Source organism: Plecotus auritus, assembly GCF_963455305.1.
Source record: "Plecotus auritus genome assembly, chromosome: 6".
Taxonomy (NCBI): Eukaryota; Metazoa; Chordata; class Mammalia; order Chiroptera; family Vespertilionidae; genus Plecotus; species Plecotus auritus.
In genome coordinates, this window is record NC_137773.1 from 41,539,718 (window position 1) to 41,563,284 (window position 23,567).

General features: G+C 43.2%; 2 protein-coding genes across 3 annotated transcripts in view; one reads left to right on the top strand and one right to left on the bottom strand.

The window, feature by feature from the left end:
* NUDT6 (nudix hydrolase 6) overlaps positions 1-6,508 on the bottom strand; it is an 18,069-nt gene extending 11,561 nt beyond the window's left edge. The window contains exons 1-2 of the mRNA XM_080671915.1: positions 6,254-6,508; positions 3,101-3,325 (exon numbers count right to left, since the gene is read on the bottom strand). Of these exons, the coding sequence (XP_080528041.1) occupies positions 3,101-3,325; positions 6,254-6,482 (454 nt within the window). The 5' untranslated portion in view covers positions 6,483-6,508. The remainder of the gene's footprint in view (positions 1-3,100; positions 3,326-6,253) is intronic.
* A 483-nt stretch (positions 6,509-6,991) lies between these two features.
* AFG2A (AFG2 AAA ATPase homolog A) overlaps positions 6,992-23,567 on the top strand; it is a 256,818-nt gene continuing 240,242 nt past the window's right edge. Inside the window, exons 1-6 of one of the 2 annotated variants that reach the window (XM_080674407.1) lie at positions 6,992-7,216; positions 11,454-11,575; positions 12,787-12,944; positions 20,388-20,446; positions 21,062-21,706; positions 22,566-22,695. In XM_080674407.1, coding sequence (XP_080530533.1) covers positions 7,054-7,216; positions 11,454-11,575; positions 12,787-12,944; positions 20,388-20,446; positions 21,062-21,706; positions 22,566-22,695 — 1,277 coding nt within the window. In that variant the 5' untranslated portion in view covers positions 6,992-7,053. The remainder of the gene's footprint in view (positions 7,217-11,453; positions 11,576-12,786; positions 12,945-20,387; positions 20,447-21,061; positions 21,707-22,565; positions 22,696-23,567) is intronic. The other variant, XM_080674408.1, reaches the window with a different exon arrangement.

Sequence of the window (23,567 nt, forward strand, 5' to 3'; positions counted from 1 at the left end):
GATCTATATATAGTATATGAATTGAGCTCCAATTATGTGTCAGGCACTTTTCTGAGTGATAGGGATATAGTGGTGAACAAAACAAAACACCCTATCCTCAATGGGGTTCACAAGTTGTGTGTGTGTGTGTGTTTGGGTATATGTGTGTAAGAGGAGATGGCAAACAAAAAGTAAATTATATAGAACATGAGAAAGTGACACATGCTATCTGGAGATAAAATATAGAAGGGGGTAGGTATGTGGAACACAGGAAGAGCAATTTTCTCTGAAATGAAAACACATTTTAGTATTTTTAAGCAATAAGGAAAACCACTGAGATATAATTAATATTAATGTTGGCTTCTATTAGAAAACATAAACTATAATTTAATTGGACTTTACAAAGGATAAAATGCCAAAGAAAGACCAAGGAATCCTACTCTTAAATTTTAATAATTTGTGATTACTCAGATTGAGCTTTTCCCTAATGAATTCACTACAAACATGAGCAAAATATTCCAAAGACAAACTGAGCAGTGCTAAAGCACAATATGAGTGGCCCCTGCTGATCACAATACAAAGGTTAAACCTGAAGAGATCAGAGATTAAACAGAGGTTATTTAGTATATTATTGGCATTAGTCAGGAACTGTGCACGTGCTTTCTGTACATTACCTCAGGCATTCCTCACAGTAACCCCATGAGTGGCATCATTTTGACTGTCCACGTTCAGGCTGCTCTAAGACTGACCTCCAGTGGGCCTGGTTTGCAGCAGTCATTGTCATGGCAACACAGCCCCTTCACCGCACTATAGCTGTGTTCTCAGAGGGTTTCCATCTAAATATCTATCCAAACACTCATTCAAGAAATAGTTATTGTGCACTGACTTTATACCAGACACTGTCTTTAACCTGAGGAGACAGTGGTGAACAAGAGATAAAATATCTGCCTTCATGGAGTTTATGTTATTGTGGGGGAATCTAAGTAAATGAAATAATTGCAGAAGTCCTATAAAGGAAAACAGCTAGATAAAGGGACAAAGGATGATGGGACTGACATATGGGAGGACTCTGTGTTAGACAGAAAGGCCAGGAGTGTTTCTGAGGAGGTATTTGAGCAGAAGACTCACCTCTAAAGCCCTAGGGAAGAGTATGCAGGAAGAGAAGCCAATGGGTTTAAAGGCTCTGAGGGGATGAAAGAATTTTCCTCTACCCACTTAGGTTCTAGATCTGGGGAGTTTGAATGGAATTGACAGAAAACAGATTAATGGAGAAAAATATACATTTTATTTAATGTTAATATTTTTATGTGGCCTGGAGTAGGAGTGGAGCACTTCATAGAAAGAAAATCTCCAGAAAAGTAGTTACCATTTTAACAAAGAGCGATAAATTGTGGGTTTGGACTAGGGGAGGTAAATTATGGGAAAGGGGCTAGAAAGCATCTGGGGGAAACTGATAGAATACAAAGGTCATGTCAGTGTGTTTGCCCAGACTCCTCTCAGTGTCAACTCGCACCTCCGGGGATAAGAACGCTCTCCTCCTCCTGATACAAGAAACTTATGCTCTACTTTTAGGTAGAAAGGTGGCACAGAACTCTTCCTACATCTGCTGTTTCTCCATTGTCTTCAACTTAAAATACTAAAAGTATGACCTAAAGTGGCATATTCTAGGTCCTAATCCCCTCTACCAGCCACACCCACTTTTGTTGCTTATAGCAACAAATGTCAACTATTTTCTCTTCACCTAAAAACTCTGTACCTTTCCAGACCATATTCTTACATTATCTTGTCCCCATCCCCAATAGCCACTTCAAATCCTACTTATTCACGATTTTTGTCAGGTTCCAGAATCTCATTCCCCAAATTCCTGTGGTAGATCTTAACTCCAATATAAAATATAGTACGTAGATAGAAACAAGTCTTTCGTAGAATACTCTTTATGCACATAGTACCAATTCTGTAATAATATGTGGAAACTCTTAGTCTGTACCAATGAATGGACAATCATTCGTATGACTTCCTAATGAAGTGTGAGGCTTTCATCAAATTTTTCAAGTAGTCTTGTGAAGCAGAACCAAATGGAAAGTTTCTGAGTGCCTGTGCTTGAGACCATGGACAGAGAAAACATTGGAGATCCTTGAATAATTCCTTTAAATGATTTCAAAGGTACAAGCTACCTTTAAAACCTCTTGTAAATTATATGAAGACAAATAAAATTATTATTGATTACATTACTAATTAATGTATTACTGCTTTCACTTATTTTAGGTCATGAGGATTCTTTACTATTTTAGTTTTTCTGGAAATCTAGGAATGTTCTTAACCCTGATTCTCAAAGAGAACAGCAGCAGCAGCAGAGAACTTATTAGAGAAGCAAATTTTCAGGCCCAACCTCAGACCTTCTTAAAAAAATTCTTGGGAGTCATTCCCAGCATCTGTTTTACAAGTTTTCTAGGTGATTATTCTGAACATCACAATTTGAGAACCTGTCTTAACCTAAATCAAGATTTTTCTTAAGACTATGTGGCTGGCCATAGCAGGTTTGGCTCAATGGATAAGTGCTGGCCTGTGGGCCAAAGGGTCCTGGGACAACCAATTGATGTTTCTCTCTCTCTTTCTCCCCATCCCTTCCACTCTCTCAAAAAAAAGCTAATCAGTAACTTTGAAATTCTAGAATACATTTAAATTATGTTATTTTAAGAAACTGGCACAATAACTAAATGTAAATGTCTTTAAGAAGTAATGTTCAAAACATTAAAAAGCTGGTTTGCTTTATCTTAAATTCAACCTTGTTATCTTTTATTCTACATATTTACATAATTAGTACTAATATGTTTTGCCATAATGAACTTATTGCCTGGTCCCCATTCAGTGTTACTATTTGAGTAGTGAAGTTCACATGGGTGTGAAACACGTTCAAACACATCCTTTGGAAAACAAAATGCTTAACTTGCTTGTGCTCAGAGCTGCCACGTGCTGATTCACAGGGCAGACTTCCTCTATTCAAAGCACTAGCAATAGTCCCAAGGATAATCATTTCAACAAAATTTTCCACAAGGATACACCATCGCTCAAGCTGTACGAAGTAAGAAATTGGGGGAACCTTTAAAAAGTTAATGTTGACGGTCTTGAGTTAGAAACTGACCCGCAACTCCCACTTGATGTGTCGCATATCCTGGAAGTCTGCTGGGCCCTTGTCCCAGCCACAGGGTCAGCGTGGATGAGTCCGCTTCTGCGTGGTGAAAGCAGAAGCCCAGTGCGGCGGCCGGGGCAATAAATCTGCTCTGCAGGATGGGGACGTGCAGCCAGACCGCTGCTCTGCCTTCCGATCGCCACTGCTGTATTGCAGCTACAATGGAGAAGATAAAATAGCGTCAGTGGTTGCCAGTGAGAGGAACGAAATGAATTCGAACTCATCTTAGGGTGTCACCTCCTCCAGGAAGCCATTTTAAGCATCCACTTCCCTTACTAGTTAGCTATGGGGGCGGGGATCCCAAAATGTCCTGGTAATACCAGCATCGCGGCAACTACCATGTTTTATTATCACGACGACCTTGTTTATGTGATTTCCCCACCAGACCGAATTCCTTGTGAATACGCAGTACAGTGATGACCTTTATATTCATATCACCAGAGACAATTCTTGGCACATAACTGATGATCAATAGTTGTAGAACGAACAAAAAAACTGACTTAAAATGCCATTTTAATGTTTCTTTTAACACCTACGTTTTAAATTTTTTTTTTTGAGAATAAAATTACCTTTTTTTTATTTCCAAATAATGTAGGGCCGGGGGAGCAACATGACAAACATTAAGATCAGTTCCCTCCCTATGGGTCCATCGGCCTCGAGGGACAGCAGCTCCTTGGGCCTCTGTATTCTCAGCAGCAGGGCCTCAGGTGGACCCATGTTGCCACAGCAACTGGAAGGCCTGTCACAAGTCTTAATCTTTATAAACGAGTATTATGGGCTTCTAGTTACTCTTTTTTTTCATTTTTTATTTTATTTTTTTAAAAATATATTTTATTGATTTTTTTACAGAGAGGAAGGGAGAGGGACAGAGAGTAAGAAACATTGATGAGAGAGAAACATTGATCAGCTGCCTCCTTCACACCCCCCACTGGGGATGTGCCCTGCAACCAAGGTACATGCCCTTGACCGGAATTGAACCTGGGACCTTTCAGTCTGCAGGCAGACGCTCTATCCACTGAGCCAAACCGGAAGGCCTAGTTACTCTTTAAGAGTTCGATTGTCATTTGATTTTTTAATTTACAAATTTCAAGATGATAAAATATAACTTTGTTTTTAAATAAAGTATGCAAGTTCTAGGAAGTTCTGTAGTCAGTGTGGCTAACACAGTGACACACACAGGGTGCATGTGATCCTCAGATGACTTCGGTTTTTCTTTATAGGAAATGCTATTCAGTTTTGTTTTACTCAGAAACAGTAGAACCAGCAGTAGCTCTAGGAAGCAGTTCAGTGCAATAAGAATAGATTCCAGAGCCCGGGGAAGTTAGAATCTCTCTGTGCCTCAGTACCATCATCTTTATTTTTATTTATTTATTATTTTTTTAAAAATATATTTTATTGATATTTCACAGAGAGGAAGGGAGAGGGATAGAGAGCTAGAAACATCGATGAGAGAGAAACATTGATCAGCTGCCTCCTGCACACCTCCCACTGGGGATGTGCCCGCAACTAAGGTACATGCCCTTGACCGGAATCGAACCCAGAACCTTTCAGTCCGCAGGCGGACGCTCTATCCACTGAGCCAAACCGGTTTCGGCCCATCATCTTTAAAATGAAGATAATATTGTACCTACCTCCCACGGCTGTTATGAGGATTAAGGAAATTAGTATTTGTAAAGTCCTTAAAACAGTGTCTAGCACTTAAATACAATAGAATTTATTTAAAAAATAAAAAGTATATGGCACTTCTGAGTTTATAAGTAAGTTTCATATAATTTATCTTGGATCACCACATCTATCCAGTAATTTGGGCTGGCATTATTCACATAAGCAACTTAAGAGGCAAATACTTTCCATGGTGAAAGGCCTAAATGCCCGCGGAAGCTTGTGGCAGGGCCTGGAACTTGAAACCTGGATGTGTGACTCCAAACCCAGCCTCCTTCCTGTTTGCATTACCTGTCCCGTCACTGACTATTGACAAGTGTGTGCAGTAAGTACCTGTATCTGCCCACACATCGGTACACCTTTTAGAGAATGAACATTGACTCTCCTACGGGTGGTACTGCTGGAGTCAGCAATTATTCACAAGCAGGAGAAAAAATGAGAAGTAGTTTGGGAATAAAGATGATTAAAGAAATAGGAGCACTTGAGAGCTTGCTCCCAGACAGAGTCAGTTTGGCTCAAATAAACTCTTACAGAGATTCTCAAAAAACAAAAACAAAAACCCAGCTCGATTATATTTACATGGATGCTCACTTGCTATATTGCTCAACAGGACAGATTATTTGAAGCTCCGGTTAGTCTGAGGCTCTATCCCTGGCTGCATTTCCATGGACTACCTTCAATCTGATGATAAGGAGCCTCAGGGGCAGTTTGAAAAACTGGCTGCTCACCAAATCAAGGCTTCTCTCAAAATGAAGAAGGCTCCTCCTTCCAAACTTTTCCTTCTTATCACCAGGCTCAAGGTTAAGAGAATGGGGAGTTTTCTCACTGAAGGCAAGCCACCCACGCCCTCCTTGATTAATCACAAAAGCTTTGTCCTCTGTTAAGCACCGGCAAACTCTAGTTCCTGACGCCACAGCCCCTGATCCGATTTGAGTGCAAATATGACCACTGGGAACCTCTGGTCCACTCACTGTCCACCACGTGTATGAGAGTCTGGGCAAAGAGCCCGGCAAGGCAGTGAATAATAAAGTGATGATACTGACAAGATCTACTGATCGCTAACTATGGGCAACACCGTGCTAAGCACGTCATGTTCTTGATCCAACTTAACCCTCAGCGACTCCATGCGCAGCTATTACCCGGTTTTACCCAAGAGGAAATGGAGGTTTACAGAACCTGCCCAAGGTGAAGGTCACACGCTGGAAGGTGGACCAGAAACTCGGGCTGTTGATCCCAGAGCCTGTGATCGTCACCATTTTCCCCAACCGTCTCAGAGACCTCCCAGCAAAGGGCCGGGGAACCAGGGAGGCGGGTGCGATCACGCGCGCCCTCCGGGCTCGGTACCCGACAGGCGGAGGCGTGTGGGTCTCGGTTACTTCGATGGGAGCCGGGGAGCCCGGGACCCTCGGCCCAGGCACTTGCCATGTAGGCCCCTCTGGAAGGTGGCAGCGTCCAGGCGGTCCAGAGCGCCCAGCCGCACCGAGACGCCCCCGAATCTGTCCACTTCGCCCCGCAGCCAGCCGGCTTCGGCGGGGGAATCCCGCGCACCACTTAAGCCGCCCGAGGCCCTGCAGGGCGCAGCTGAGAGCTTGGTGCCTCGGGCCCGGGCCAGCACCGCGCGCAGATAGCCCCCGCTCCGCAGGGGCAACATCCCCGTGCCGGCCCAAGCCCGCCGTACGTTTCGCCCCCAAATCGCCCCGCCCACGCGCTGCGGGGAGGAGGCGCTACCGTAAACCCGAGAAGAGAGCCGCACAGGCTTCTCAGAGTTGAGCTGGGCTTACCACTTTGCAGCGCTATACCCAGGAGACCTCGAAGTCCTGTCCACCAGCTCCTCTCAGGAGTATGCCCGGCTCCAGAAAAACGAAGAGAAACTTTCCCTCCACTATTCCCCTCCCCATAATAGTTTAATTCAACGCACAGATATTCAGGGATGGGGAAGACGAATGGGTTACGAAAAAGTCCTGTCTTTCAGGAATGTACAATCTAAAGGACGCTTCCATCCACCTAATCCGTTTTCCTTTACAGAAAAACCTCTTCGACCTCTTCAAAGACCTCAGGTTCTGAAGACGGTTGGTTTCCCCGCCTCTCCATTTGCGCTTCACTCCGGGAATTTCGGCGCGGGGGTGGAGCCTCGCTGACTTCTGCCCCGGAAGTTTTTCCCACAGTAAAGCGCGCACGTTGAGCCGGCTTCACTGCTTCAACTTCCAGGCTGCCTGTGGATCATGTCTTCCAAGAAGAACAGAAAACGGTCCAACCGGAGCTCCGACAGGGGTTCGCCTTCGCCCTCCACGGCTCGCTCTCCTGCGGGGGCCTCGGCTGCTTGTCCCGAAGCCGGCTTCGCGGCGGCGACTGGGACTCTGGCGGTGATCAACTTCCTAGAAAAGGGTGAGAGTGGCTGGGAGGGCGGCCAGAGGCGGAGGGGGCGCCACCTGAGGGGTTGGAGACCAGGCGGTGGGCCTGGAGGCGCGGCGCTATGAAGGGTGGGCGAGACCGGGTTGTGAGGGGCTCGGGGCCACGCGCGCCTCGGGCAAGGCACAAGTGCCCTCTCCGTGACTGACTCAACGGTCCCTTTTGTTGCCTTGAATTGCCAAGTTGCACTTGGGACAACTTTGCCTCGTGTAAGATGGACGACATATTTAGCGGCCACATTGCGCCTACCTAGCCTGCATAGAGGACGAAACACTGAGCCCAGTTCAGTCAAGATATGGGGACACCCTTCCTGAGTGGCGCCCCTGCGCCTTCGGGACGGAAAGGTGGCTGCTTCTTGCACGGCCGCGCAGGCTCTGATTTCAGGGGCAGCTCTTCATTGCGTGTCCCCGTCAGGTCTAATCCTCGCGGACTCCCTGGGGTGCGGGTGCGGGGTTAATTGTGCCCATTCTGTAGATTCCTCAGCTACACGTTTGAGCCCAGACGACCTCCGAGCCAGCCCCCCAGGTCTCAGCTCCCAGGAGCTGGGAGGACGGGTTTGCCTGAAAGGTCGTTGATCGGCAAAGCCCTGAAAAGTGGGGCAGAGTGAACCGGTGGCAGGACGTGAGTCTGTCTCCCGCGGACCCCAAAGGCAGCCCTAAAGCTAGGCTCTCGTCTTAGAGTCATTGTCTCCCGGGGGCTGGGGAACAGTGCGTCCTGTCCCCAGGCAGGTCCTCCCCGTCCGCTTCAGTGCGCTCGGCGCCGGCTTCAAACGCGCCTCCTTTACCCTCCCTTCCCGCCCTGTCCCCCTGCGCCCCCCTCCCCCGCCCTTCGGCCCCTCTGCTCCGGGGCCGTGCCTGCTAGACCTCCACTCATGTTCGTTCCCCCCCCCCCCCCGCCCCCGCGGAGCTGCCCGGGCCACTGACCCCGCCGCCGTCGCTGACTGCGCTTGACCTCCCCGCAGCTTCGGCCAGGAAGCCACCATGTCCTCCAACTGGAAGCACTTGACTTCTTCATTTGACGCCTCGTCAGACTTTTCTAGTTTCACCTCTACCTTTTGTCGGTACTTGGTTTTCTTTCCAGGCTCATCTTCTTCCAAATGGTGAAGTTAGTTCCTCGCCCTGTCCTGCGGTTCAGTTGGTTAGAGCATTGTCTTGCACACCAAAAGGTGTGGGTTCCACGTGCAGAGGCAATGATCCATGTTCCTCCCTCCCGCCCCCTTTCCTCTCTCTCAAATCAATAACTATATCCTAGGGTGAGGATTAAAAAAAGTTGAAGTTCCTCAATTCTTAGTCCTAAAGCTCTTCTTGTCTTTATAAATCTTTCTTTGGCAAGTTTATTCGCTGCCCAGAGTTTACCCATCTATGTCCTCAGCATTTTCAGATTTATATTTCTAGTTTATACTATTTCTCAGTCTTGATTTACTTGTCCTCTAGACCAGCAATTTTCAACCTTTTTCATCTCATGGCACACATAAACTATTAAAATTCTTCAGCATACCAAAAATATGTTTTTTGCCAGTCTGACCAAAAAATTGGTATGATTTTGATTCATTCACACCGGACAGCTATTGTTGGGTTGGCTGTTGTCATTTTTTTTAAAAATTTGACAGTCTAAGGCAGTGGTCGGCAAACTCATTAGTCAACAGAGCCAATTATCAACAGTAAAACGATTGAAATTTCTTTTGAGAGCCAAATATTTTAAACTTAAACTTCTAACGCCACTTCTTCAAAATAGACTCGCCTAGGCCGTGGTATTTTGTGGAAGAGCCACACTCAAGGGGCCAAAGAGCCGCATGTGGCTCGCGAGACGCAGTTTGCCAACCACTGGTCTAAGGGAAAAGAGGTCAGTACCCCTAAGTAGGCATGCTTTAAAAATTCTTGTGGCAGGCTAGTTGAAAATTGCTGCTCTAGACCAGTGGTCGGCAAACTCATTAGTCAACAGAGCCAAATATCAACAGTACAACGATTGAAATTTCTTTTGAGAGCCAAAAACCGACTTCTGCGCATGGGCCACGAAGTTTCAATCGCACTGTACGTGTGCGCCTGCATGTGGTATTTTGTGGTAGAGCCACACTCAAGGGGCCAAAGAGCCGCATGTGGCTCGTGAGCCGCCGTTTGCCGACCACTGCTCTAGACCAATGCTTCTCCAACTCTATAGGAAAGATTTTAAAACTTAAGATATGCCACAGATCAGCACAGTTTTAAAAATACAATAAGCTCGGCTGGCGTGGTTCAGTGGTTGAGCATCTATCTGTGGTTGAGGTCAGGGTTCAATTCCTGGTCAGAGCACATGCCTGGGTTGCAGTGTGGGGTGTGCAGGAGGCAGCCAATCAATGATTCTCATCATGGATGTTTCTATCTATCTCTCTCCCTCTCCCCCCTCTCTGAAATCAATACAAATATATTAAAAAATAAAAAATAAATAAAAGCTTCTAAACATTTATTCTTATTTTCTGTGCTTATCAGGAACCAGAAGCAAATAGTTTGCCAACTACAATTTAAATAGCACTGGGCTATATCTCTTCTCTTGGAATTTTCAAAGTTACTTCAAGACTGATCTCAAGAACTCCTATTCAGAAACCTAGGAGTCATGTATGACACCTCTTGTCTCCAATATTCAGTCCACCACCAAGTCCTGCTTATGACCTCAATATTTCCCACATTGCTGTTTTTCACTCTGTTCCATTGCTTCCGTCATAATCCAGACACTATCCTCTCTCATCTGGACTGCTTACTACATCAGCCTTTCCATTTACTTCCTGCTCTGCAGCTGGAATGGTCTTTTAAATGAACATCCTGTCATGAACCCTCATTTCACCCCTCACTGTCCTGTCGTTGCTGTTGGATAAAGACCAGCAGCTTGATATCACCTGCTGCCCTGAATGGTCTTGACCTTCCTTACGTGGCTTTTCTCCCACCACTCTCTCTGCCTGTCCTCTTCCCTCTGATGCACAGTACTCCCTTCTGCCCACGATCTCTGGACATGTTGTTCTCTGCTCAGAATTATCTTTTTTCCTCTTCATTTAATTCCTACTCTTCCTTCAGATCTGAATTGAAGCAATATTTCCTTGGAGAAGCTTTCTCTTATTCTTCCAAATGAGATCAGATCCCACATTAAAGGCTTTCTAGCATTCTGCGTCATTTTTTTATTGCATTAATCTTTGTTTATAATTATGCAGTTATTCAGTGATTTTTTAAAAATCCTCACTTGAGAATATGCTTTTTAAAATTTATTTTTAGAGAGATAGGAAAGGAGAGAGAAAGAAACATCAATGTTAGCGAGAGAAACATCGCTGAGTTGCCTCTCATATGGGCCCCAATGGGGGATGGAACCTGCAATCTAGTTAATGTGCCCTGAACTGGAATCAAACCCGCAACATTTCAGTGTACTGTACGATGCTCCAACCAACTGAGCCACCTGGCTAGGGCTCAGTGACGGTTTATAACTCTGTTATCCTATTAGATTGTCAGCGACATAAAGCCAAGGACTGTGTCTACTTCCGTATCCCCAGTGTCTAGTGTAGTGTCTATCGCATAGTAAAGATTTGCTGAATGACTAAGTGAAACCTGGAAGGTTTTGTGAAATTACTTTTACTATCTCATTAGTTAATCTGGCACATAAGTGCTCAATAAGCATGAAGTTAGTTACTGGGGATAGTGGATGTCAAGATCTATCTATCTATCTATCTATCTATCTATCTATCTATCTATCTATCTATCTACCTACCTACCTATCTATATTTTTAAATGTATTTTTATTGATTTCAGAGAGGAAGGGATAGGGAGAGAGAGAGAGAAACATCAATGATGAGAGAGAATCATTGATCGGCTGCCTCCTGCACGCCCCCCACTAGGGATTGAGCCCGCAACCTGGGCATGTGCCCTTGACTGGAATTGAACCCAGGACCCTTCATTGAGCCAAACCAGCCAGGGCAAGATTTTTTTTTAAATAATGAAAACTAATACCTACTCCATAAAACAACTTTTTTATTTTTACTTTTTAGTTAGCACTTATACTGTCTGGATCCTCAAAAGATTTGGTTTTAAGTTTATTTGTTAAAGTAAGAAGGGCTGCAACAGTGGTTTCTCCAGGGTACAGTAAGTGTATTCATGTGGTTATGTTGGTAAAGGATTTTTATTTCCTCCAAAAGAAAGCATGCCTTAACTTCAGTGACAAAATAGTGCAAAAATCATTTTCTTTTGCTTCTTGGTAGATGACAAAGTTCCTAAAAAGTTCCAGAATTCCCTTGTTCAACTTGGACTTGGCACTATGAAGTCTGCAAATATAAGTATCGGCCGACCAGTGCTGCTTACCAGTTTACATGGAAAACAAGAGGTAAGAGTCCTTGTCATTTACTTAGTTTGGAAAGATTTGAGGGTGTGTGTTTTTTTTATTGTAATTTTCAGAACAAGCAGGGAAAAATGAAAAACTATATTTTAAAGACCCTCACACCAATGTAAACTTTCCCCTTCTTTGATGTCTATGATTACAGTGGGAATATAGCCCTAAATGTCATAATGGAGAGAGAGAGATCTTTCCTTGGGAGGTAGTGAGACATCCACTTATTGTCCTTATTCTTCCCAGTCTGTTACTTTTCTCTACAGAAATACTGTTTTGGGGTATGAAGTCATCTCTTTTTTATACAAACATTTGATTACTCTTCCTAGTTTCAGCTGTGTTTCTCCTTGTTGCCGTTTTCAGCAGCTTGGCTTTCTTCTCTGCTGCCAGCCCCTGCCTCTATCTTTGCCATATCTTCTCTGCTATTACTCAGTGTTCTCTCATCCACTGGGGCCCTCTGGAAAGGTTTTGAAATCTCTTATCTGCTGGTGTCACGCCTCCCATTCTTTTCATAGTTCTGGGCATATATATATATATTTTTTTTAAATCTTTTTTTTAATGTTATTTTATTGTTTAAAGTATTACAAATAGTACATATGTCTCCTTTTCCCCCCCACTGACCTTCCCCTGGCCTTCCCTACTCCCTGGGCACATGCCCTACCCCCCTCGCGAATGTCTTGCATCCATTGGTTATGCTTATATGCATGCATCCAAGTCCTTCGGTTGATCTCTTACCTCCCCCCCGCCCCACCACCACCCTCTGGGCTTATATTTTTAAAAACTTTACTGTGTCTTGTGGACGAGAAGACACTAAATGTGTGAACTCAGCCCTCTCTATCTGGAGCTTAACATTTGTCTGATGAGGTCCATGTTCCCAGGAACTCTGGTGCTGGGCCCCTCACTACTTCTTGGATGTAGTTTATGCTCTAGGCTGGGTTACCTGATAGTCAGCGTGCCTTCGGGATTTTATCTCATTTTCTTCTCTCCTTGGTCTCTTTTCCTAACTCCACCTCTCAGATCTTTCACTGTTTTCACTGTGGGGTCATTCCTAATCTTTGCAAAAATGTAATATTTATAAAACTTTTTTGTAACTTGTGTCAGATTGTAACCCTTTTGGGGGTTGGCAGATCCATGTACTTGGCTGTGCTTAATTTTCTGCTTTATAAATTACTGATATTCTGTGAATCTTTATTATCTCTTCTGGGCAGGTCTATACAGCCTGGCCTGTATCAGGATTTCCTGGAGGCAAGGTTGGCCTGAGTGAAATAGCACAGAAGAATGTGGGTGTCAGAGTTGGTGACGCCATCCATGTACAGCCTCTTTTGGGTGCTGTGCTGCAGGCTGAGGAAATGGACGTGGCACTCAGGTTTGGCTTTTTCCTTTGGTGACTGAATCAGTGTTGCCTATGCCTAGTAGAAATATAATGAAAGTCACAAGTGTGAACCACATATGTAATTTTGCCTTTTCTAGTAACCACATTTAAAAAGTAAAGAAACGTGAAATTTATTATAATTATATATTTTATTTAACCAATATGTGTAAAATCTTATAACTATAAAAAACGATTAATAAGATATTTTTCATTCTGTTTTTTAAACTAAGTTTTCAATATCCGGTGTGTATGTTATAGTTATAGCACATCTCAGTTTGGACTGACCACCTGTGAGTGGCTAGTTGCCTCCTGTATTACAGAGTGCTAGCTAGACGAGTGCTATGTAACTTAGGGACTAGGGACTCTCTAGTTCCTATGATTAGAGTGTGCCCTGACAATGTAGATGAGAGAATTATTGCTGATAGGTATTTAACTATGTTTTTCATCTTATTCTGCAGTGTACTACTCAGGGCTTCTTATCTTTTTTACAGCTGTAAAGAAGGGAGTAGGCTACTGTGAGTAGGCAAGAAATAAGTTTTAATTAAGACTGTTCAAGCAAAGTATATAAATAAATATATTTTTATTGATTTCAGAGAGGAAGGGAGAGAGAGAGAGAGAGAGAGATAGAAGCATCAATGATGAGAGAGAATCATTGGTCAGTTGTCTTCTGCACACCACATTGGGTGATTGACCTCGCGTGTGCCCTGACTGGGGATCAAACCATGACCTCCTGGTTCATAGGTTGATGCTCAACCACTGACCTATACTGGCTGGGCTGATTGTATATTTTTTAACTCATTGATTATTCAATTTAGTGAGAGAGTTATTTCTATCAGATTTTTAAATATCTCCTCACCAAAGACTAGTTGTTTGAAGCAGCATATCAATATAATTAAAGCATATCTCCCATCCTCTTGGGTATTCTGTATCTAATAGGATTTTGATTCAGTTTGCATGTAAAAATATTATCAAAATTTATTTTTATTTTTTATTATTTTTAACTTTATTTTTTTAAATAAATCTTTATTGTTCAGATTATTACAGGTGTTCCCCTTTTCCCCCCCCATAGCTCCCCTCCATCTGATTCTCCACCCCACCCCACGCCCTTACCCCCCTCCACTGTCTTCATCCATAGGTGTAAGGTTTTTGTCCAATCTCTTCCCGCACCCCTCACACCCCCTTCCCCCTGAGAATGGTCAGTCTACTCCCTTTCTATGTCCCTGATTCTATTATATTCACCAGTCCATTTTGTTCTTTGGATTTTTTATTCACTTGATTTTTAGATTCACTTGTTGGTAGGTATGTATTTGATGTCATTTTGTTGTTCATAATTTTTATCTTTACCTTTTTCTTCTTCCTCTTCTTAAGGAATACCCTTGAGCATTTCATGTAATCCTGGTTTGGTGGTGATGAACTCCTTTAGCTTTTTCTTATCTGTGAAGCTCTTTATCTGACCTTCAACTCTGAATGATAGCTTTGCTGGGTAGAGTAATCTTGGTTGTAGGTTCTTGCTATTCATCACTTTGAATATTTCTTGCCACTCCCTTCTGGCCTGCATAGTTTCTGTTGAGAAATCAGCTGACAGTCCTATCGGTACGCCCTTGTAGGTAACTAGCTGTTTTTCTCTTGCTGCTTTCAAGATTATCTCTTTGTTTTTTGCCCTTGGCATTTTAATTATGATGTGTCTTGGTGTGGTCCTCTTTGGATTCCTCTTGTATGGGGTTCTGTGCGCTTCCTGAACTTGTAAGTCTATTTCTTTCACCAGGTAGGGAAAGTTTTCAGTCATTATTTCTTCTAATAAGTTTTCAGTATTTTGCTCTCTCTCTTCTTCTGGCACCCCAAAATTTCGGATGTTGGTACACTTGAAGTTGTCCCAGAGGCTCCTTACACTATCTTCATATTTTTGGATTCTTTTTTCTTTTTGTTTTTCTGGTTGGGTGCTTTTGTTTTCTCATATTTCAGATCTTTGGTTTGATTCTTGGGGTACGTTGATCTACAGTTGAGTTTCTGTATATTCTTTATTTTAGACAGTGTATGCTTAATTTCTTACTGGTCTTTTTCCATTTTTTTGGCATTCTCATTAAGGTCCTTGAAGGTCTCACTAAGCTCCTCGGTGGTCTCATCAAGTTTCTCGGCGGTTTTTAGAAGATTCTTGAGTAACCTTATAAATGTGGTTCTGAACTCTATGTCGTCCAGTATTTTGCTTTCCTCCATTTCTTTCATTCGTGACATGTTTCTTTGTCTCTGCTTCCCTGTGTTGATGGAGTGGCTTTGTGTGGTAGGTGACCTATAGGGGCCAGTAGTTCAGCCTCCCCAATCACCTGAGGTGGACGCTCTTGGTGCACCCCTTTGTGGGCTGAGTGCAAAGTCTTGGTGTAGTTAAGCCTTGATTGCTGTTGGTACACTGGGAGGAATTGACCTCTAGGCCAATTGGCTGTGGGGACCCGCTGTGTCTATAATGGAAGAACTGCTGCGCTGGAGACACGCTTATGGTGCAGGACTTGTTTCAGTGGGGCTTTGGTGCTCACTGAGTCTGCCTCTTGAATGTGTCGCTTATGGATGTGAGGAGTTGAAATCTGGTGTCTCACTCTGACCACTAGGTACACTGGCTTCTGGATCTCCAATGGGGTGCAGGTCAGCTACTGTCTGAGGCCACCCAGCAGGCGCTACAGCAAGAACTACAGTTTTTCTCCTCTTTGCTTGAGGTTTGGAGGTTTTGGAGCTGTCTGACCCTGGCTGCAAGTTTGCTAGGTTAAGCTGCGATAGGGCAGGCCATTCATATGCTAAAGCCCCTGCTTGGAGCTTGGGTGGGTTTGTAGATTGTGCAGCGTGGAGTCTCAGGGCGGGGTCTCAGGCCAGCACTAGGCTAGGGCGTGGCAAACAGTGATGGCTGCCAGTAAGCCGGCTCTGCGTCTCCGACTGCGTCCCCGTGTCCCACACCCCAGCGCAATAAACAATTATTCCTGCGCGCAGCCCTGCAAGCAAGCCACCCTCACTTTCCGACCCAATGACAGACAGACCAGCTTCTCCCCGTAGGAGTTTGGGTCCCCCGCGTCTCCCCAGAGACTGGAGTTCAGAGTAATTGGGAGCTTGTTTCCCTTCGGGTTGAAAAAAGCAGTGCTCCCAGTCGCCCGCCGCCAGTCTGATTCGCGCGCGTCCGTACCTCAGCTTTTCAGCGCTTGTGCACGTCTCACTGCTCTTTTCTCTTTCCTTCTAGTTGTAGAACTTCCACTCAGCAAGCTTTCCCGTGGTTCCCTCCCAACTGCCTTCCCCTGCTGGCCTGATCACCCACAACTGCCCTCCCTTGCAGACCTGGTCCCTTTTTGTCTTTTAGTTGTAGTTTTGAAATTGTTGTGCGAGGCAGCAGTTTAGGTGTTTACCTACACCGCCATCTTGGATCCTCCCCCTATCTCAAAATTTATTTTTAAAAAGCATCTTTTGAAATTTTAATATCACCCTAGTAACAGTTGGGGACTGGTGTTTATATTAATGTAAGAATCACAGAACGTTTTCCAATCTAGCTTGATTTTAAAATATTTTCCTCTCTTTTGCTACTTTTATAGATGCCAAGCTTGAGCTTTGGCATATATTTACCTTTAAAAACAGGAAAATGTTTTCAAAGCACTTAACAAACATTTAACAAATGATGAAAAGCAGAAAGGAAAAGAAATACAACATGTGTTGAGCACCATTTGTGTACTAGCACACACATGTGCATGCACGCATCTTTCCTTTTTCTTTTCATTTAATCCTCTAAACATCCTGCAAGGTATCCTTACCTACCCCTTTCACAGATGAGGAAATGGGCTCAGTGAGAAGGCAGGAACTTGCCCGTTCTTGTGTGGGTTGGTTAGTGCTTCTGCTCAGATTGCACAGGATTCTTCTCCAGACTGACTTCAAACAGGGCTGCAGGCACAGCACTCATTTGACTGGAGTTTTGATGATCACTCTTGAGGGCATAGCACTCTTAGGTGATAATGATTTCATGCTATGGAGGGAATGTATAGGTTTTCCATGGAAGGTGGTTTTAAACTTTTTATTAAAAAAAATCTTTTAAATGTGTTAGCAAGAAGAGCGTAGACAAGAAAATTTTCAGCAAGAAAAATCATTAATTTTAATTTGCTGCTTAAATCCTTCAATTGTACTATATCTAAAACATTTCATTACTAAGTTTAGAGCTCCTTCTAGTGGAAATGATTTTATTTGCACCTATTCATTTTTAAAAGCAAAGTTGGTTGTTTTTGCTGTTCTTATACATATTATAAATATCTCTTATTCAGACTTTAATAAACAGAGACAATTTAAGTATAACTAGGTTCAGAGTTCTATTAACTAGTAAATTTAAGCATTTATGGATACATATAATTTCCTCTTCAGTTTATATATATATACTAGAGGCCCGGTGCACGAAATTCATGCGGGGGTGGGGGTGGTGTGTCCCTCAGCCCAGCCTGCACCCTCTCCAATCTGGGACCCCTCAAGGGATGTCCGACTGCCCATTTAGGCCCGATCCAGTCGGACATCCCTCTCACAATCCAGGACTGCTGGCTCCCAACTGCTCTCCTGCCTGCCTTCCTGATTTCCCCTAACTGCTTCTGCCTGCCAGCCTGATCACCCCCTAACCACTCCCCTGCCAGCCTGATTGATGCCTAACTGCCCTCTCCTGCCAGACTGTTTGCCCCTAACTGACCTCTCCTGCAGGCCTGGTCACTCCTAACTGCCCTCCCCTGCAGGCCTGGGTCCCCCCCAACTGCCCTTCCCTGCAGGCCCGGTTGCCCCCAACTTCCCTCCTCTGCTGGCCTGGTCAACCCTAACTGCCCTCCCCTGCAGGCTTGATCGCCCCCAACTGTCCTCCCTTGCAGGCCTGGTCCCTCCCAACTGCCTTCCCCTGCTGGCCTGATCACCCACAACTGCCCTCCCTTGCAGACCTGGTCCCTCCCAACTGCCCTCCCCTGCTGGCCATCTTGTGGCGGCCATCTTGTGTCCACATGGGGGCAGTCATCTTTGACCACATGGGGGCAGCCATCTTGTGTGTTGGAGTGATGGTCAATTTGCATATTATACTCTCATTAGATAGGATTAGATAGGATAGAGGCCTGGTGCACGGGTGGGTGCCGGCAGGTTTGCCCTGAAGGGTGTCCTGGATCAGGGTGGGGGTTCCCTTGGGGCGTGGGGCGGCCTGGGTGAGGGGCCTGTGGTGGTTTGCAGGCCAGCCACGCCCCCTGGTGACCCAAGCAGAGGCCCTGGTATCTGGGATTTATTTATCTTCTATAATTGAAACTTTGTAGCCTTGAGCGGAGCCAAGCCTCCTGCTTGCTCTGTGGCTACAGCCATTTTTGTTGGGATTTATTTATGTTCTATAATTGAAGCTTCGTAGCCTTGAGTGGAGGCCAAGGCAGGCCAGGGCTGCGGAAGCTTGGCTTCCTCCATCGACTGTGGCAACTCAAGCCTCCTGCTCTCCTCAGCTCCGTGGCTGCTGCCATTTTTGTTGGGATTTATTTATCTTCTATCATTGAAACTTTGTACCTTGAGCGGAGGCCAGGGCTGCAGAAGCTTGGCTTCCATCAGCAGGGGCAACTCAGGCCTCCTGCTCTCTCCAGCTCCGTGGCTGCTGCCATTTTTGTTGGGATTTATTTATCTTCTATAATTGAAACTTTGTAGCCTTGAACGGAGGCCTGGGCCGGCCAGGCCAGGCGGAAAGCTTGGCTTCCTCCATTGCTGGGGAAACCCAAGTCTCATGCTCTCTCTGTGGCTGCAGCCATCTTGGTTGGATTAATTTGCATACTCGGTCCTGATTGGCTGGTGGGCATGGCTTGTGGGTATAGCAGAGGTATAGTCAATTTACATATTACTTTTATTAGATAGGATTTGATTCATTAAATTTTCTCCTTGTATTTCTCTTTCTCACATGAACACACAGTCGATTCTCATTATTTGTGGTATTGTGTCCTATAAAATTGTCCCCAAAACTGAATTAGCAAATATTGAACCATTGCTCCTTGGAGTATATATATATGTATGTATTTAGCATATATAGATATAAATATGCAAATATGTATATTTTAGATAGATTATAATGTTAAATCCTTAAAACAACTCATTCTGGTATATCCTATTTTCTTCATTTTACAAAAGGGAAGAGGTAGTTCAGAAGTGAGGCCATGTCACTAACAGCTGCTAGAGTGAGGTCCCAGAGCTGGAACTTTCACTCTACATTACACTGTCCTTCATCATCTCCAGTTGCCATCCTCTGGTCATCTGTGATGAGTTGAAAGAAGAAGGTGTTGTGTGACTCAGATTTTTTGCTTACCTTACGCACATCCATGAATGACTGGGAATGCTCTGCTAGTACTGGTTTTGGGGTTACAAATAAATTTTAGCAAGTAGGTGAATTTGCACATATGGAAACTGCAAATAATGAAGATCAACTGTATTGGTTTTGTTACTGAGAAAGTAGAGGACATGGCTTAGCTCTGGCACAGATAGGCCTGCTAAAACAGCTTTCACTGAGCTCGATCATCCCCTTCCACTGATGTCTGGCAGAGCTCACAACCGAAGGCCACGTGGGCTGCTTACAAATGGAGAAGAAGGAAAAATGCACATGTTCTCCAAGGACATGGTTCTGTACAAGTGCCATGATTTTTAGGGTTGCCTGCTTCCTGTACTCAAACAGTGTCCTTCCTGGCAGACATAGTTATCAGTCAAAAAAGGGTTCCCATTTTTCTTAGGCATGCCCTTTCTCTAGAATAAACTTCCATTGTACCACTCTCATTTTTCTTATTTCTACCTCTTCAGATAAAGTACAATATAGGGTTTATTTTTCCTGGAAGATAATTTATAAATTATACAAAGGGAATAAATTAAACTATTAATAAAAGTCCTTCACCAAGCTAGGCAAGTTTGGTAAGGGATTAATTAATTAAAGTCAGCATTTTTCTAATGTTTCTGACTGACGAAGAATAAACATTTTTCATTGTGGTTCATTGTACATACACATCTATCGTATATATACATAGATTGCACATATGCACACATGTACTTGTATATAACAAGTATATAGATGTTTGTGTGTAATAATGTCTTACAAAGCAATACTTACCCTTTCTATGTTTGATATATTCTGACATTTGTATTCTATTAAAAAAGTGCTGGGTAGGATTGACTGAAATGATTATGATCCACTAGCAGGTAGTACCCTATATTTGAAGAAAATTGATTTATGCCAATAGGACATCAAACTACAAATGAGATTTTCATGGCTATAAGAACTAGCTGAAATTTGTAAGTCATTCCAAAATTGTGTAAGTCATTTCCAGGTTGTAAACTAATTATGCTTTTCCTTAGGTCTGCATTACAACTATGTATGTGTTATATTACATTTAAGTTTCTGGTGTACTTAATGTTTATTTCTATTTTCCCCACCCCAAACCTTTACAGTGACAAAAATGTGGATATTAATGAAGAACAATTGGCTGGTTGTCTTCTGAGAAAACTAGGTGAGACATATTTTAAATATTTTTTTAAATTTTAAGAAGCAAGGCAGCAGCATATACTGTAATGTGTCTTTGAGGTGTTGTCTACTTGATAGTTTTCTTCAAAATGGCATAGAGAATATTCTCCTCAATGAATTAATGTCCTATTAAGATAGGGGTGTGGGATTCTTTTCCCCAATTAATTGATTGGCAGTTCAGCAACAGAAAGAATATTCACCGTGTCTGGACAAAGTCAGCGGGAGAACTGAGACTTTGAATCCTTGAGCTCTTGCTCTTTCCAGTGAGAAATGTTATATTGGTGTGTTGGTTTAAGTGTACCATTTTGGGTTAGTTTATTATCAAATATAGACTGCCTGGCTATTTATTAATGTAGTTGATAGAATCTTCCCCACTTCAGAGAATCATCTTGTTTTTCTTTGATCTCCAGATAGTGCTCCCTTATTAGGGGAATATTAGGGCCTTTATTTTTCATGGCAGTTATTTTATTAATACTGCCTTCTTTGATTTAGTCTCTTTAGTCATGTAGATTTGTTAATAGATAAAACAAATGCTATTTAAACATTAAATGGGTGAAAACTTGTGCTAACATAAATATATTTTCAATAAATTATTTTCTAGATGGCAAGATTGTTTTACCAGGCAACTTTCTATACATTACATTCTATGGACGACCATGCAAGTTGCAAGTGTTGCGAGTGAAAGGGGCAGATGGCATGATACTGAGAAGGCTTCAGAGTGACCCTGATACCGATGCTCAGGGAATGGCCTCTAAACGGTCCAGCATAGAAGCTAGTACCCTGGATATGTCCTTACAGCTAAGCCAGTTGGATCTGGAAGAGCCTCGGGTCCCACCATCAAGCAGTACTCCCTGCAAACCAGTAGATGACAGAAAGATAAATAAAACTGGCGACAGTTTGTCAAATGTCACACAGAGTCCTGGTGGTAGCAGTGGGCTTGGGCTAGAGGAAGTCACAGGTCTTGAATGTAGCTTTGCGTCTGCCAGAGGAGGAAACGAGTACCTTATCAATGAAGAGAGATTCCTAAAGCCAGCCAATCTGGGAGCAAAGTGCAACACTGATACTTTCTACTTCATTTCCTCAACAACGAGAGTCAATTTTACAAAAATTGGTATAAATTCAAAAGAGCAAGACAACCAATTCAAAGTAACTTACGACATGATAGGAGGCTTAAATGGTCAGCTAAAAGCAATTAGAGAAATAATTGAACTTCCTCTCAAGCAGCTTGAACTATTCAAGAGTTATGGTATGATTTCTTCAGTGTATTGTACCCAAAAGTATTCAATACAAACTCAAAAGCAGTTAGCTCATTCCACTTATCTAATTGCTCACCCTCTTTTCCTATTTTTCTTTCCTGAGCGGTATGTTTGATAGGAGGTGTGAGTTGCTTTGGGAGATGCCAGTTAAGTGAGATGTTCTTAGGTTGTAATGAGTTAGTTGTAGCCTTGCCTCTTTTAATTGCATACTTTCACAGTTGTTTGTATTGTATCTAGAATAAGTTTCTTGTCAGGTTAGATCAGCTGTAATGAGTAAAGAAATAAGCCAAACATTCAGATATGCTGGGTAAAACTTCTCAGAAATGTAGCTGTGTGCAGATATCTGCATTGACTTGGTTCCTAGGAAACCCAGGGCTTCCTCTGTGTGGTTATTGCCCAATTCTCTGCATGTATTTGGTGCATACCATCTCTTTCTCTGCTTTTCCCTCTTTTATGAACCTTTATATGTATATAAAATGAACCCTTGGATTGACATTTTCCTAGGAATGCATATATGCTGAAAATTGGGATTGGTGGCTAGCTTTATGAGCTTTTTGTTGTCTGGACTTTGTTTTGATAATGTGGAATGGGGCATGACAACAGTGTCCAGCCAGTTTTTCACCAAAGCGCCTAGACAGGTTGGATCTATAGAGAGAGAAACAGTCATTGCTGGAGATCAGTGTTTGGGCTAGTTATACGTCTTCCTGGGAACAATAAGGAAATCTGACTCTTACTTTAATTTGTGATGCAAGGTAAATTTATACTTTTAACTCATGTTTTAAGTCATATGACAACACTTACAAGAAACCTAGTAAAGCTGAACCCAGTATTCTCTTCTTTTTCTTCTAGGAATTCCTCCCCCTAGAGGAGTGTTACTGTATGGCCCTCCAGGTACTGGAAAGACAATGATTGCCAGGGCTATTGCTAATGAAGTTGGAGCCTATGTCTCTGTAATAAATGGTCCTGAAATTATAAGCAAGTAGGTGCATAATTTAATAGAATAAACAATATTATTAAATACTAGAGGCCTGGTGCATGACATTCGTGCACTTGGGGGTGTTGGGGAGGGGGTAGGGGGTGCCTTTCAGCCCGGCCTGCGCCTTTTCGCAGGGGAGCAGGCCTAAGCCATCAGTTGGACATCCTTAGCGCTGCCGCAGAGGCGGGAGAGGCTTCCGCCAGTGCCACTGTGCTCTGTGTTTGCCAGCTGTCAGCCTGGCTTGTGGCTGAGTGGCGCTCCCCCTGTGGGAGTGCACTGACCACCAGGGGACAGCTCCTGCATTGAGCATCTGCCCTCTGGCGGTCAGTGCGCCTCATAGCGACTGGTTGTTCTGCCTTTTGGTCCATTTGCAAATTACCCTTTTATTATATAGGAGGATACTTAAATTCTTTTTTTAGGGCTCAATAGTAAAGATTTAATTTAGTTGCATGTAGATTACTGTATTAGCTGAGCTCTTTAATATCTACAAATCAGACATAATTGCATTTTTATGTATCTTGCAAAACCACAATAAAGTATTAGAAATTAAAAACTTACATTATGATGATAAACTCTGCCTATTCTGTTATTATTATTGGTAATAATAAATGAAACAATTTCAGAGATAAGATTTATTACTGAGCTCCAATTATAATGGTTTGAAGAATGGGGTAAATGTCTAGAAATGAAACAGGTCCAGAATCCTTGTCAGAAAGATTGACATTATATCAGGTAAACCCAGGACAGTAAGGCGACCTTACTCATTGAATAATTCTGGTTTTTAAATAACTAACAACATTTAGTCTTATGTTTATCGTATTACTGTAGCATTAGTTTACAAAAACTAAAATGGGTAATAATTATAGTCAAGTAAA